This window comes from Protomyctophum parallelum (genome assembly GCF_964188405.1).
Source record: "Protomyctophum parallelum genome assembly, chromosome: 5".
NCBI classification, from domain to species: domain Eukaryota; kingdom Metazoa; phylum Chordata; class Actinopteri; order Myctophiformes; family Myctophidae; genus Protomyctophum; species Protomyctophum parallelum.
Window position 1 is genome coordinate 22,794,105 of NC_139702.1, and position 14,077 is coordinate 22,808,181.

Below are 14,077 nucleotides of genomic sequence, written 5' to 3' on the forward strand. Positions count from 1 at the left end.
TGCGCGTGCGCGTGCGCGCGTGTGTTTGTGTGCTAGCTGTATCTGCTGTAAGTATAAAGGGACGTTCACACTGGACATAACTATAAAGATAACTATATCTATCGTTGATCATTGTATTTTTTAATAGTTCGTGTGAACTTTGCCGTCCAACTATTTTTAAAACTATATTTGTATAGCTCAGTGTGAATGGCCCTTAAAGTATAACTTTATACAGTAAGTGACAATATATATTGTATGTTGTTGGCATTAGCTAGAAAAAAATCTGTACTTTGAGTTTTTGTATGTTAAGCAAAGTCCTTAATATTATGGCCATAATTGACATGACAAAGATGTACTGTAATTGTAAGTGTAGTTGAACCCCACTGTGCTTTAACCCACCAGGCCCTACTTTACCTATTGGATCACCTTTGTCCACGTTGTAATCACCCTGCTGGCGTGCTGTACATATGGCTTTGCCCCAGTTGGGTTTGCACAGCATTCTACTACTGATCTGGTGAGTCATCAATGAGAGACTCGAGGTTCATTTTTACCGTGTTGCCTGGCAAAAACGTCTAGTGACATAACACGCATTGCTGTGGTTCAACCGTAGTAGTCCAGTAGTAGTCACCCACTGCTGTTCCACAAACAAGATCTGGAGTGAATATTTTTGTTATTTTATTCTTTATTTGCATACTCATGTAAACTGTTGAGAAACAATGGGTTGCCCTTTTTCCACTATGTATAATGTACCCATTTAACGTGAAAAATCTAAATATCTTTACTGCTTATAGTGAAAACGTGATTGTTGAGCCAAAGTGGAATGTGATTAATACCACTGAGAAGCACTTGCATGTCAAGTGCATGCACCAGTTCAATGCAAGATAAGAAATGTGGTTAGATATATCGGTGTTGAACTAAACTACGATGACTAAGACTAAATATACTGACAATTTCGTCAACAGATCAAAATGTTAGGTAGGGACTAGTGGAGATGAAATCCAGTTTAACTAAGACAATTAAATTATTTTGGTTGTGCTCTGGTGCTGTGCTCTGCAAAAAAAGCTTGAGCGTGAGCTTGTAGATCGGCTATTTTCAGCATGTAACCAAGTGTAAAATAAGCCATTACGACAACCATCAAGCTCTGCCAAAATATATTTGATGTCTTATATTTTGTCAACTTTTGAGATTACTAAGATATGACTAGAACTGAATTAAATTGTATATAAAAGACTGACTAAACTAAATCAATTTGCTGTCAAAATATACACTGTTAGATATTTTGCTAATCATACATATTTGGTTGCCTGTGTCTCTCTGTTGACCTCTAGGTACTGAAGAACAAAGGCATCTATGAAAGTGTAAAATATATCCAACAGCAAAACTTCTGGGTTGGCCCTAGTTCTGTGAGTACTAACTATATCGTTCAGCTTGATTGTATCATTTGCTTGCATTAATGTTTAATTATTTGCCTCTTCACAAATGCAATCTTTCTCAAAAATGCATACAGTTGCAATATCTAATGATAGAGATGATGATCCATTAATTACTGCATAGAAAAGACTGGATCCTCTAATTCGGTGGTTCCCAAAGTTTTTAGCTCAAGACCCAACAGAGAAATTAGACATTGGCCCGGGAGTCCGGGACCCAAACTAGTAATCTACAAGCTCACAATGCGTCGCTTCGTGCCACGCTGTGAAGCTTGTAGATCGGCTAATTTCAGTACTTCTAATTCTAGTACTTTCTAATTCATGGAATTTCTTTGATTTTTAAAATTTGTATTCATGGGATTCTTTTGAAAACTCGTTGAATTTTGTTTTTAATTCATGACATTCTTTTAAATCATTATGTTTTGAAATAATAGTAATTAAAAACAATGTAGGAAACAAAAAGTAAAGGGACATTTACTAAAAAAAAGCACCTGGTTGTCTCATTCTCTCTAAATATGTATGGGTTTTTGTAGCGTGGCTGTGGCTTTACCTTGAGGATTGCTTATAACCCCCACCACCCTCTTTCAGGATGACTTGATCCACCTGGGCGCTAAGTTCTCTCCGTGCATCCGCCGAGACCGCCAGGTGGTGGAGCTGATCTCCAGGGCCAAGGACCTGGAGAGAGAGTCGGGCTGCTGTGTTCAGAACGACAACTCTGGTTGTGTGCAGACCCTCAGGTCTGGCTGCTCGGTAGGTTGTTTTTACATCCAGTATTCTTATATTTTCAAACTAAACTGAGGATTTGTCCAGTGGTTAGTGGTTACAGAGAACATTCCTAAGTAGAAACTTCCCAGGTATAGTCCAACATCAGCTCAATGACGCAATGTAACATTAACCCATTTTGGGCGTGATCCCCTTTTGGTGTTAGCATTATGTTATGCTTTAGCTATTGAAAAATAGCAGATCTACAAGCTCATAGCGCGCCACCGAGTGGCGCACTACGAGCTTATAGGTCTGCTATTTTTGAAGAATCGAAGAACGACTGACATAGAAACATAGCTTTTTCAGAAAACTGTCAGGATGTAGAAGACATTTTTAGAATCTGATCTCAGGTCAAAATGGGTTAAGGATTTAAAACTGTGGCACTGTTTTGCTGTATGTAAATAATGGACAACAAATTGCAACAGGGTATTGAAAGTGGAAAATGTTGTGTTCCTTCCACCCGCTACTGTACGTCCTACCGGGGAAACTCACCCCTGTCAGGTGGCACTACTCATGCCATTGAAGGAAGCATGAGCTCAGTTTGGGGCTCTTCCCAGGTTGGCAGGGGGAGAGTAGCGCCCAGGATTACAGTTTAGGCAATTGGCACCAGGTGGAAAATTTACCCTAATTTACCCATTTTGACCTGAGATCAGATTTTAAAAATGTCTACATCCTGACAGTTTTCTGAAAAAGCTATGTTTCTATGTCAGTCGTTCGATTTTTCTAAAATAGCACAGTGTGGCACGCTATGAACCACTGTCTTTACTGGCAGCCAGGGTATACTCCTTGTCTAATGTATTGGATATTGCTATGGACATCTTATAGATCTGTATTGGATATTGCTATGGACATCTTATAGATCTGTATTGGATATTGCTATGGGCATCTTATTTCCACTTGGACTGATGAAACGAATAACGATAGAAATATATTTTGTGTTAAATGCTAAAATAACAGCTTGTGTGCAGGAGTCGCTGGCCACCTTTACCAAGTGGAAGAATGAGACACTGGACATTGTCAGGTCCTCTGGCGCTGTCTGTCATCAGGACCCCAGGTACCGGCTCTAGTTCAGTGCTGTACCATTACATCACCAAAGTAAAACCCTTACATTCTGTAGTAGTCACTAGATGTTACCACTGCAAATGAATGCCTGTTGAACTGATTGTGTCAGGCAAAAAAGCATGTTAACGTGTTTTAAGTCATGAAGCTGCTTAACTTTGCAATGTTTTATATACCAGAGTGTGTGAAGAGCCCGCCTCGGCACCGCCTCACAGTTGGCCTGATGACATCACCAAGTGGCCGGTGAGAGACCGCTGCACTTTGCATAATTTATGTCAGCTGTGCCGTGGTTCATTTAAAAAAAAGAACTTTTCCTTACTAGTTATCACATTAAGTGAACTCTCTTATGCACAGATAATTTATGACTGTGTAGATTAGCACTATGCACAAACATCTAATGCAACTGCAATGCTCTGTATAATGCATGGCTGTACTCAGCCTTTATACAACAGACCCACACAACAGCAAGAGTTTCAGGTTGAGACCCAAAAGAGAGACTGAGGGCGCGTTCAGAAATACCGCACCGGAGCACTCTCGCCTATTAGTTTGCATTGCACAGTGCGCTATTTCCGAACCCACCCTAGATGTTTGCCCGTGAACCAAACTAGCCAATCTACAAGCGCACAATGCGTCGCTTCGCTCCATGTTGCGAGCTTGTAGATCAGCTATTTTCACTACTTCTAAATTATGTATTTGTTGCTTTGTTTGTTTTAAAAATCATGAAATTATTTAAAATGTTTTATTAAAAAAAAATATATATATATATATATATATATACTGTGTGTATATATATATATATATATATATATATATATATATATATATATATATATATATATATATATATATATATAAAATCATTATTTTTAATGCAGGAAAAGAACATTGTTACTCGAGTCGTGACCCATAAAAAATGGTCTGTGACCCACAAATGGGTCTCGACCCACTGTTTGGGAAACAGTGGACTAGAGTGTGTGAAAGAATCAGTGTCCATCTGGAAACGACAGTTTTATCGATCTATGACTATGTGAACTGCAACCTTAAAGATTTTGAACATTGAAAGCTATTGAAACATTGATGGAGTCGCTCTGTCCCCCCAGCTGTGTACGCACCCCGAGAAGGCCAACCATACTGGCTTCAGCCACATGGACTGTAACATCATGGGCAGACCCTGCTGCATAGGAACCAAGGGCAGGTGAGAGACGGGGTGGGGACCAGGGTTGATTTTGACAGCAATTTATTTTTTATTTTTTAGTCAGTCTTTTGAATAAAACTTAATTTACTTTTGGTCATATTTTTGTCATCTGAAATGTTTTTAGTTTTTGTCTAGTTTTTGTTGACTCAATGTTGATTTTGAAGGCAAAAATGTAGTTTGGTGGGCCTCGATGCCACCGTAATGTGACTGATTTTACATGTGGTTGCATGCTGAAAATAGCAGATTTTCAAGCTTGTAGATCTGCAATTTTCAGAAATGACTTAAATGTATTTGTTGACGAAATTGTCAATATATTTAGTTCTAGACATCACCGTTTTAATTTAGTTTGTGTCAGTGAATAAAAGGTAGTCCACGAACAGCGTCATAGTTTTAGTAGACGAAATCGACACTGCTGGGGACAGAAAACAGCTGTCAATGCACATGGTTGTGTATCACCTTCAGTGTGTTGTACTGAACTGGGGACAGAAAACAGCTGTCAATGCACATGGTTGTGTATCACCTTCAGTGTGTTGTACTGAACTGGGGACAGAAAACAGCTGTCAATGCACATGGTTGTGTATCACCTTCAGTGTGTTGTACTGAACTGCTCACCTTCTTGCAGGTGTGAGATCACTACCAGAGAATACTGCACCTTTATGCATGGTTACTTCCACGAGGAGGCCACACTCTGCTCACAGGTGTGTGTGTGTGTGTGTGTGTGTGTGTGTGTGTGTGTGTGTGTGTGTGTGTGTGTGTGTTACGTTTTGTAACACACACACCATTAAAAATACCTAATGACGTGTCCACATGTCCTGGGCCTCCTACGGGTGTAATTATGAAGATGTGTGGACACGTCTAACGCCAGGGCTCCACTGGGCGCGTTGCGTCTGCATCGCGTCCTGCTCGCGTCATGACAACGTCAACGTCACGCTAGAGGTGCTCCACCGCGGGCTTTTGAAAACTGCGCGTCAGCAAAAACATTTTATACATGACTGGACGCGTGCGTGCGTCAAAAAACGAACCGGGGCAATTTTTGAGTCACCGAACGCAGCACAACGCAACGCAACACGGGCAGTGGAGCCACCCTCCATTGATTAAAAGGGAACATTCCCGACACTGACGGAGACGCGACGCAGACGCGACGCAGACGCGCCCAGTGGAGCCCTGGCGTTAGGCATCATAAGTGTTTTAAAGGTGATGCTTAGGCATATGTGTGAGGGGAGGGGTAAAGTAAGAAGGGTTTTGGATAGATTTGTTATGGTAAGGGGATATGGAAATTATGTGTATATCAGTCCAAAAGTCTGCAAAACCAGCATGTGTGTTTGTGTGTGTTCATATACATATGGTCTACTCCAGTGGTTCCCAAACTTTTTAGCCCGTGACCCAAAAGAGAAGTTTGCCTGGAACCCAAACTAGTGAAAATATATTATAATATTTTCACTACTCCTTAAGCATTTGTTGTTTTTCATTCATCAAACATTTAGCTTTTTTTTAAATAATGATTAAAAACCAAAAATACAGGGACCCATAATAATGTGTCTGCGACCCACATATGGGTCCCGACCCACTGTTTGGGTCTACTGTGGTCTACTGTATGTGTTTGTGTGTGTGGTTTTGATCGGGTCATTTGTCCTTGCCCAGGTGCACTGTCTGGATGACGTGTGTGGCTTGTTACCATTCCTCAACCCGGACGTCCCTGATCAGTTCTATCGCCTATGGCTCTCACTTTTCCTCCATGCAGGGTAAGGAAGGACACTGCGACGTATACAGTACTGGGACACAATGGACATCATTTGAGTGTGCACTGTGCATACATAAAATGTTTTCTAATTTCTGTCTGCATGTACATACAGTATGGTGCACAATATGTACAGTATTGTGGAGGTACTGTAGTATTGGTGCACTGCACACAACTACTTTATGCCATCCTCTAGTCTAGATGATGTCTTTAGTTTATCTGTGTACTGTATGAGTGTGTACCTGTCTGCATTTGCAGCTGCAGTTTTGTAATATCCCAAAGGTTTGTCAAGTCAATGTACTGTATGTGTGTGTGTGTGTGTGTGTGTGTGTGTGTGTGTGTGTGCAGGCTCTTTCACTGCCTGGTGTCAGTGGTGTTCCAGATGACTATACTGAGGGACCTTGAAAAGCTGGCTGGGTGGGCCCGTATCTCCATCATATACGTCCTTAGTGGCATAACTGGGAACCTGGCCTCAGCACTGTTCCTGCCCTATAGAGCTGAGGTACGTGAAGCACGAATAACCACACAGTAATGTCGATGGAGTCCATTTAACTTTGAGTCACAAATGGATAAATTAAGGATTTTCCTGTGCGTAAGATTTTTCAAATTCTGCCAGAACCCGACCATACCCAACCCGACATTTTCGGGTAGGGCCAAGCCTAAAATGTATGCTGATTGTTCAGCAGAGAACAGGTGCATATCCCTGTCTGTCTGTCTGCACCTCAACATTGAAGCCTAACCAATGGACCAAGGATAATCAGTGATGTTACAAAATCGCTTCCGTATGTAACCTACTAGCGGCCTGGTTGTACCGTGAAATACGGTAATTCTGTGTCAGAGCTGCGTTAGCTCTGTGTTGGAGAGGCTTGTGAAAGTTTAGAGCTGCAATGTTAATTTAAAAGACAGCACACCGTTTCACAAATTTGTAATCTATCTGTAAATCTCTGTACGTACGCACGTGTCTAATCCACGTAACTCGGGTCAGATTCAACACACACGTTCCACACCCCGACAGGGAGTGCAGTGCCCGGTGTCGAGTCGGTTGGACCCACGTTTGTCCACAGTACATGTACTGTACATATAGGCACACACTCCTCTGGCCATCCAGCTGCTCTGCGGTGCTAGTTGAGCCTGTTAGGAGTGAGAGTTTGTCAGAGAGGTACTGCATGAGGCATATGAGATATTGTGCCGTGTTTGCTCACCTTCGTCAAAAACATACATTCCTTGATCCTTGGACTAAACATTTTCTGTGTGCAGTATAGAAAGAACAAGGACTGTTCAAGGATGCTCAAAACAAAACCGATTCGGATTCTGGTTGTGGTTGTGGTACCTACTTAGCTGTCATCATTTAAATTGAGTGATGTTGTTTTTTTTTGGAAAAGAATGGAAAGGAAAAGTTTTATTTTTTCAAATCCGATGAAGCCACCCACATCCCAATCTGTTTACAGTCAGTAGATTAGCTTGGCTCTGATCCATACATCTTAAATCACTTATTGGATGGAGTTAGCTGATGCTGAGGATTATAGCCCTGACTGGCCCTTACTAGTCTGGAAATCCCCCAAACTCTCTCATACACACACACACACACACACGCACGCACGCACGCACACACACACACACACACACACACACACACACACCTTTTGTATTTGTTTATTGGAGAAAAGAATCACACCTGTGTGAAGTGAGGGGCGCTCTTATCATCATACATCATTGGGTATTGAAAATTAAATCCATCATAGTGGCAGTGGCAATGATCTAGATTAGAGAGACACTTCTTGTGGAGAGTTTTAGTTTGCAAGAGAAAAGATAGCCGAATGGACATAAGATTGTGTTAAGAAAATCTACTGGAAATACCCATCATTCACCTTTAAACGATTAAAGATCTTTCTCTAACACACACACACACACACACACACACACACACACACACACACACACACACACCCTCACGCATACACCCATCTTTATTGTGTTTGTGTGTTTGTGTGTGTGTGTGTGTGTGTGTGTGTGTGTGTGTGTGTGTGTGTGTGTGAGAGACGTGTGTGTGTGTGTGTGTGTGTGTGTGTGTGTGTGTGTGTGTGTGTGTGTGTGTGTGTGTGTGTGTGTGTGTGTGTGTGGTTTTCAAAAATCAGAACTATTTAGTAAACCCTTTTTCCAGATTTATTCACAAAATTGAAATTCCCGTTGTTCCCTGACATTGCTCTGTCCTCCATGTCTTAATCTTATAAATGTCTATCTAAATTAAACTATACATGTCCGTATTTACTTCTATCTCCTCATAAGTTGTCCTCAAGAACTCCTGACACTATAATGTAGTGCCAGGAGTTCTTGAGGACAACAATATTATTGTTCTGTGACACATGGTGGCTCTACTCTCATCTGTCACATGTGCCAGGTCACGTCTTGTGACACGAGAGCCAGAAATCCTACACGCCTTAGCACTGACACGTTCACACAGTTTCACATATACCAAGATTAACCAGGGGAAATGCAACTCTTGGCCGTCAAGCTACTTAAAGAGGCCTTTTAAGTTCATTATCCTATTACTGTGGGAGATAAGAAATTCCCTATGGGTTTGGTAAAGACCAACAAAAGTCAAGTGTATTTGAAATATTTTTTGTGAGATTTATTTTTGTATTATTTACTATAGTCCTACTAGACCCCAGGAAATTACACAAAATATCACGGGATCTACTGAATGTGTCAAACTGACATATTGAGCCTATGACACACAGTTTGGCTTCCCCCCAGTAGGCTTCCTTTATATTCAGTAGATCCTGTGATCTTTTGTGGCCAGATGTAATTTCTAGTAGGACTATAGTAAATGATAAATAAATAAGAATCGCTATAACATTTTGTAAAAAAATACATATTTAGCCCCATGCTCGAATGCCCCCTCCCCCCTGTCAAAAACAGTCCCTAAAACAAAAGAAAGCGGCAAATGAAAACAAATTAACACTTTTTTTAAACGTTGTGGAAATTTATTAAATTAAATTTATCTTCCCAGTGATCTCATGAGAAAAGTTCAGAGTTTGCACTTCAAATACCTTTGTGCTGAGTTCACTTTCATCGAGTCACCACAAAGATCCCTGCTCTCTTGACATTCATTTTTTCAGTGTGACTGTACTGTTCGTACAGTGGGCATTTTTGCAGCACTACTTAATGTCAATATTAATGTCAATATTTTTCAGATGGGAGGAAAATGCTGAAAGTATGTGTTCAAGTTTAATTTGAAAGTGAAATATCCCTTTTTAAGCTTTCCATTCTTTATACACTTGTTTGGGAATTAAGACTGAAAAAACTGGAAAAATATAAAAAGATACTCCTGTGGAAAGGCTATATTATATTACTTATATTGACCCTATAAACAATTTAGTATTATTTAGTATATGTAAGGTTTTGCCCCCTCAAATGGTACCTCGTCAGATAATCCCCACATATCCTACAACAACTTCTGTGAACAGACTTCACTGTAGTAGCTTTTCATAAATTATATTTGTACTTAGGCTGTCTGCTGTCATGAAAGTTTATAGTTAGAGAAATTCAAAATCCAGCCGTCTGCTGTCCAGCCTCTCCCACCCCTCACTGGGGAAAATTCTGGGAGAAAAACTGAAACGGGGTGAGTCTTCTTGTATTCATTATGTGCACGTGTGTAGACAGCGGATAACGTACTGTAACCTGGTAGTTTAAACACCTGGTTTTATGTGGCTGGTTCCCACAAGATTATACCCATTACCCACAGCGGTTGGGTATGTCCTGTAAGATGATGCAAAATTGGATCATGAAATTAGCAAGGCCGTCCATTGATTCTTATTAGTTAAAGGTCCATTGCTTTGTTGAGTGGTGCAACCACTCCTACAACCAGCAATGTCCGTGTACCTGTATCATGTATCATGTATCATGAGCACGAGTATGTGACTTAATAATAGCAGTAGGGGGCGCCAGAAACAGAGAGAGGGGTATTGCTGTGCCTGCTGCCTGCTAATGAGAGAGAGAGAGAGAGAGAGAGAGAGAGAGAGAGAGTGGGGGGGGGGGGGGGGGGGGGGATTGCACCACTCAGTTCACACAGGTGTGATTTCTTTTTAAGCTTGGGTTCATAATTTCTTGTGACGTGTTTAGCCGGAGAATGATCATGCTTTATTCCTGGTAATAATAGAAATGGCTTCTTTGGGAGAAATCAAGCACCATGCACGGTTAACTGCCCTCTGTGGCTCAGGAGGTAGAGCAGGTCGTCCAATGATCCATGGGTCGGTGGTTCGAATCCCGGCTCCTCCTGTCTACATGTCGAAGTGTCCTTGGGCAAGACACTGAACCCCAAATTGCTCCCGATGTGCTGGTTGGTACCTTGCATGGGTCCGCCGCAATCAGTGTATGAATGTGTGTGTGAATGTAATGCACTATGTAAAGCGCCTTGGATAAAGGCGCTATATAAATGCACCATTTACCTCCTCGTTGACATAAGAACCACTAAGTTGCGGACTAGAGCTTTAAGTGCAAGCAATGGGAGTCACTTGATCAGAACTAACATTGGTGTCAGTCTGTCATGTCCAGGTTGGTGTGTGCAGGACTGTACCTTCAACTCCACGTGGCAGACAGTATAGCATCTTGACAGATTAGCCATCTGCCTCGTGCCTCGTAAAGTGTCACAATTGAGCTCTGCTCTGACGTCGGCTAATCTGCACAAATTTGACCCGAGGTTGGTGGTACAAATGGAGAACTTGAGCAAAGAGCAAATTAATAATAATAATCGCTTCTCTGCCTTTTGGCTAAGATCAAGTGTAGTATCTGTTCTTATCAGTTTAATATCTGATATGTCCCCTATATGGGGACTAAATATTAAACAGATTTTTTGACTGAGGAGTTGAAAAAGGGGCTTGCTCCGTTCACTCCACGCATCGACCCGGCATTGCAGTGCCGTCGGGAACGGTGCACTCTCTTCCGCCTTGTTGAATGGAAAAATAACGGCCTGTTTGTAATAAATAGAGATGTGGCTGACACATATTGTTTTAACCATGTTTCTGAAAAAAAAAAAAAAAAAAGAGCAAATTAATAAATTAAAGGGGGGGCCTTGCTTTATTCAAGGAATTTCATGTAATTGCTGCAACCTTTTACATCAACTGCCCAAGGCAACAAATGAAAGGTCATTGCACAATTGAAATTGCCATGCCATTGTGAGCATTATCAGACACACAGCACATAGAGCAGTATCTTTAGGTGCGTTGTACTGGCTGTAAGTTCCAAGTTATCACAGGGCCTTCAAGTTCCACAAACTTGTTGGGATGAGAAGAACTAGATTTATGAGACTTCACATTTGCAGTTTACCTGTATATGCATGAAGTTACCAGTTGCTTCTTTTGTTTTCACCTGACCATGACGAGTAATACATGTAGAGGAACATGCTAATACGACAGTTCTACTCCTATTGAAAAGTGCTCCTAAAAACTTGTGGTTGTGCTTTTCTCTACTGACCCTCCATAAAATTATATATAATTATTTTTTTCCAGACAGACCATGAACCTAATGCCCCTAGCTCAAATCAAAATGTTAGGCCTCTTTCCAGTTGTTTTGGCTACACATTATTGTGTAGCCTGATGTATACCTAATTTGCTAACTTTGTCACAAATCTGAAATGGCCAAACTACAAGTTCACAACGTATCTGTGACGTGTTGTAGATCTGCTATTTTGGGTGCTGCAACTCCATGCAGCCAAGTATAAATCAGAGCTTAGTTTCTGACTGTTGTCTCCCTCTTTCCTCCCACATTTGTCTTCTCTTCTCCCTCCAGGTGGGTCCGGCAGGGTCCCAGTTCGGCCTCCTCGCATGCCTGTTTGTAGAGCTTTTCCAAGGTTGGCAGATACTGGCAAAGCCATGGAGGGCTTTTCTGAAACTTCTGGGCATTGTCCTCTTCCTCTTCCTGTGTGGCCTGCTGCCTTGGATTGACAACATCGCCCACATCTTTGGCTTCCTCAGTGGCCTCCTGCTCTCCTTCTCCTTCCTGCCCTACATCACCTTCGGGACTTTTGACAAGTACCGGAAACGCATAATCATTGCCATATCTCTGGTCGTCTATGTTGGGTTGTTCGCCTCGCTCATAGTTTGGTTTTACATCCACCCAATCAACTGGCACTGGCTGGAGCACCTTACCTGCCTACCACTAACCAGCAAGTTCTGTGAAAAGTATGATATAGACCACGATATTAACCATGTGGATAATTAGTGGTTACCAACAAACCTCACCTGGAGCCTAGCTTATGGTAATGCTCCTGTATAGCTCTCAGTTGGTACGCCAGTCCTGTCTCAATGGGCCCTTAAGAAGGTGGACATGTGGCTAAATAATAAGACAAACTCTGCCCCATTTTTGAACATCAAAGGAACTGGAGAGAATCCATGTGAATATGAATTGTGCTGTCCCTGTGTCGGACCAGGCCACTGATACTTTAACTCAACCCAACCATTTTAATCCTCAGTCTAGGCTGGCACTAACTAGCTCACTAATTTGCCGATGGGCTAGAAAGAGGTGCTCTGGGAAGAAGAAAGTGTCTGCAAGGGCACAAAGGAACATACATTCAAAGTGAGCACATCTGGACTGTTGTCAACTCCATAGAAGATTCTAATACTATCAAATGCAAGCATCATGGACATGGCTCTGGTGGGTTGGCTCGTGAGGATCATATACCCATTTAAAAATGTGACGAGTGACTTGGTTCTTTATTTGTTTTGGCAACACTGGATGTATTTAACGTTACACAAAAAAGAAAAATGTAATTATATTCTGCAACATTTCAATATTTTAATGGTGCATATTTACGTTTGTTTTTATAATCAGTTTTTGTACTTTTTGTTTCATGTCAATATTTTTCAGATGGGAGGAAAATGCTGAAAGTATATGTGTTGTGCAACAGGGATGAGGAGATGGCAATGGAGTGAAATATCAACACAAACATATTGGTGATTAGTTTCCAGCACCACTAGTTGCCTTACAATAACTATACCTGTAATAGATGTAAATAATACCCAAGATCAGCTCATAGGAGAGATGGAACATACAGTACATTACTTAAATGAGAAAAAGAGGTTGCGCATCAGCTAAACCCAAAATCCAGTATACATCAAAGAATTGGAATTTAAGAAATTCCAAAAAGGTAGCAAATCCAAAAATTAAATAAATGTCGGACAAAGATTTTTTGAAGTACATATTACTAATTTGTCCAACTGCTTCACAGCCTGCTTATGTGCATGTTGTTCAATAACAGACACAAGGTTTTAACTGCGCTGCCTCAATAAGACTCGTTCAATCACTACGTGTATATTCATTTGTTACCACTGTTGTGCCTAAACCACTTTGTAGAATTTCAATTACATAATTATTTCAGTAATAGTTGAAGGGGCATTTTATTTTGGTCACTAAGTATTTGTGGAAGTGAATAATGTGTATGTATAACTGTGCCTTGGTGAATGATTGTGGATTCACAAATCTTACACATTGCCTGAGCCTTAAATCAAAATATACATATATAAGATAAGACTGTCCTTTTAACCATTTACACTTGCTATTTTTGCCAAAATGGGTGCACTAGAACATATTAACAACTTCCAACCTGGCATCCCTATTTCGAGCATGTCATAGGTAACGATTTACTATAATTTCCAATTTTTTTAATAGATCTAGAAGAAGCTCAATCTTGTAGATCGCACACTTCATTCTGTAGCCAAATTCCAAGTCTACTCTGTGCATTCACCATTCTATCCCGCCCACTCTTTCGCTATAGAGCGGCGCAGTCCCTCCCCCTTTCAGAACAACGAACGGCCCAGGAAATGAAATGCAATGCATTCTGACCATAGGATTTTCTTTAAGTATTTATTTAAAGACGGCTACGCCGCGGACAAAGCCAACTCGGATCGTGACAAATCATGA

The 14,077-nt window shown here is 41.1% G+C and overlaps 1 protein-coding gene across 1 annotated transcript in view; it reads left to right on the forward strand.

Annotated features, from left to right (window-relative positions):
- LOC310859300 (inactive rhomboid protein 2-like) overlaps nucleotides 1-14,077 on the forward strand; it is a 39,016-nt gene extending 24,939 nt beyond the window's left edge. Inside the window, exons 10-19 of the mRNA XM_083765742.1 lie at nucleotides 382-493; nucleotides 1,308-1,382; nucleotides 1,995-2,156; nucleotides 3,137-3,222; nucleotides 3,407-3,470; nucleotides 4,328-4,422; nucleotides 5,045-5,120; nucleotides 6,064-6,164; nucleotides 6,509-6,662; nucleotides 11,948-14,077. Of these exons, the coding sequence (XP_083621868.1) occupies nucleotides 382-493; nucleotides 1,308-1,382; nucleotides 1,995-2,156; nucleotides 3,137-3,222; nucleotides 3,407-3,470; nucleotides 4,328-4,422; nucleotides 5,045-5,120; nucleotides 6,064-6,164; nucleotides 6,509-6,662; nucleotides 11,948-12,379 (1,357 nt within the window). The 3' untranslated portion in view covers nucleotides 12,380-14,077. The remainder of the gene's footprint in view (nucleotides 1-381; nucleotides 494-1,307; nucleotides 1,383-1,994; nucleotides 2,157-3,136; nucleotides 3,223-3,406; nucleotides 3,471-4,327; nucleotides 4,423-5,044; nucleotides 5,121-6,063; nucleotides 6,165-6,508; nucleotides 6,663-11,947) is intronic.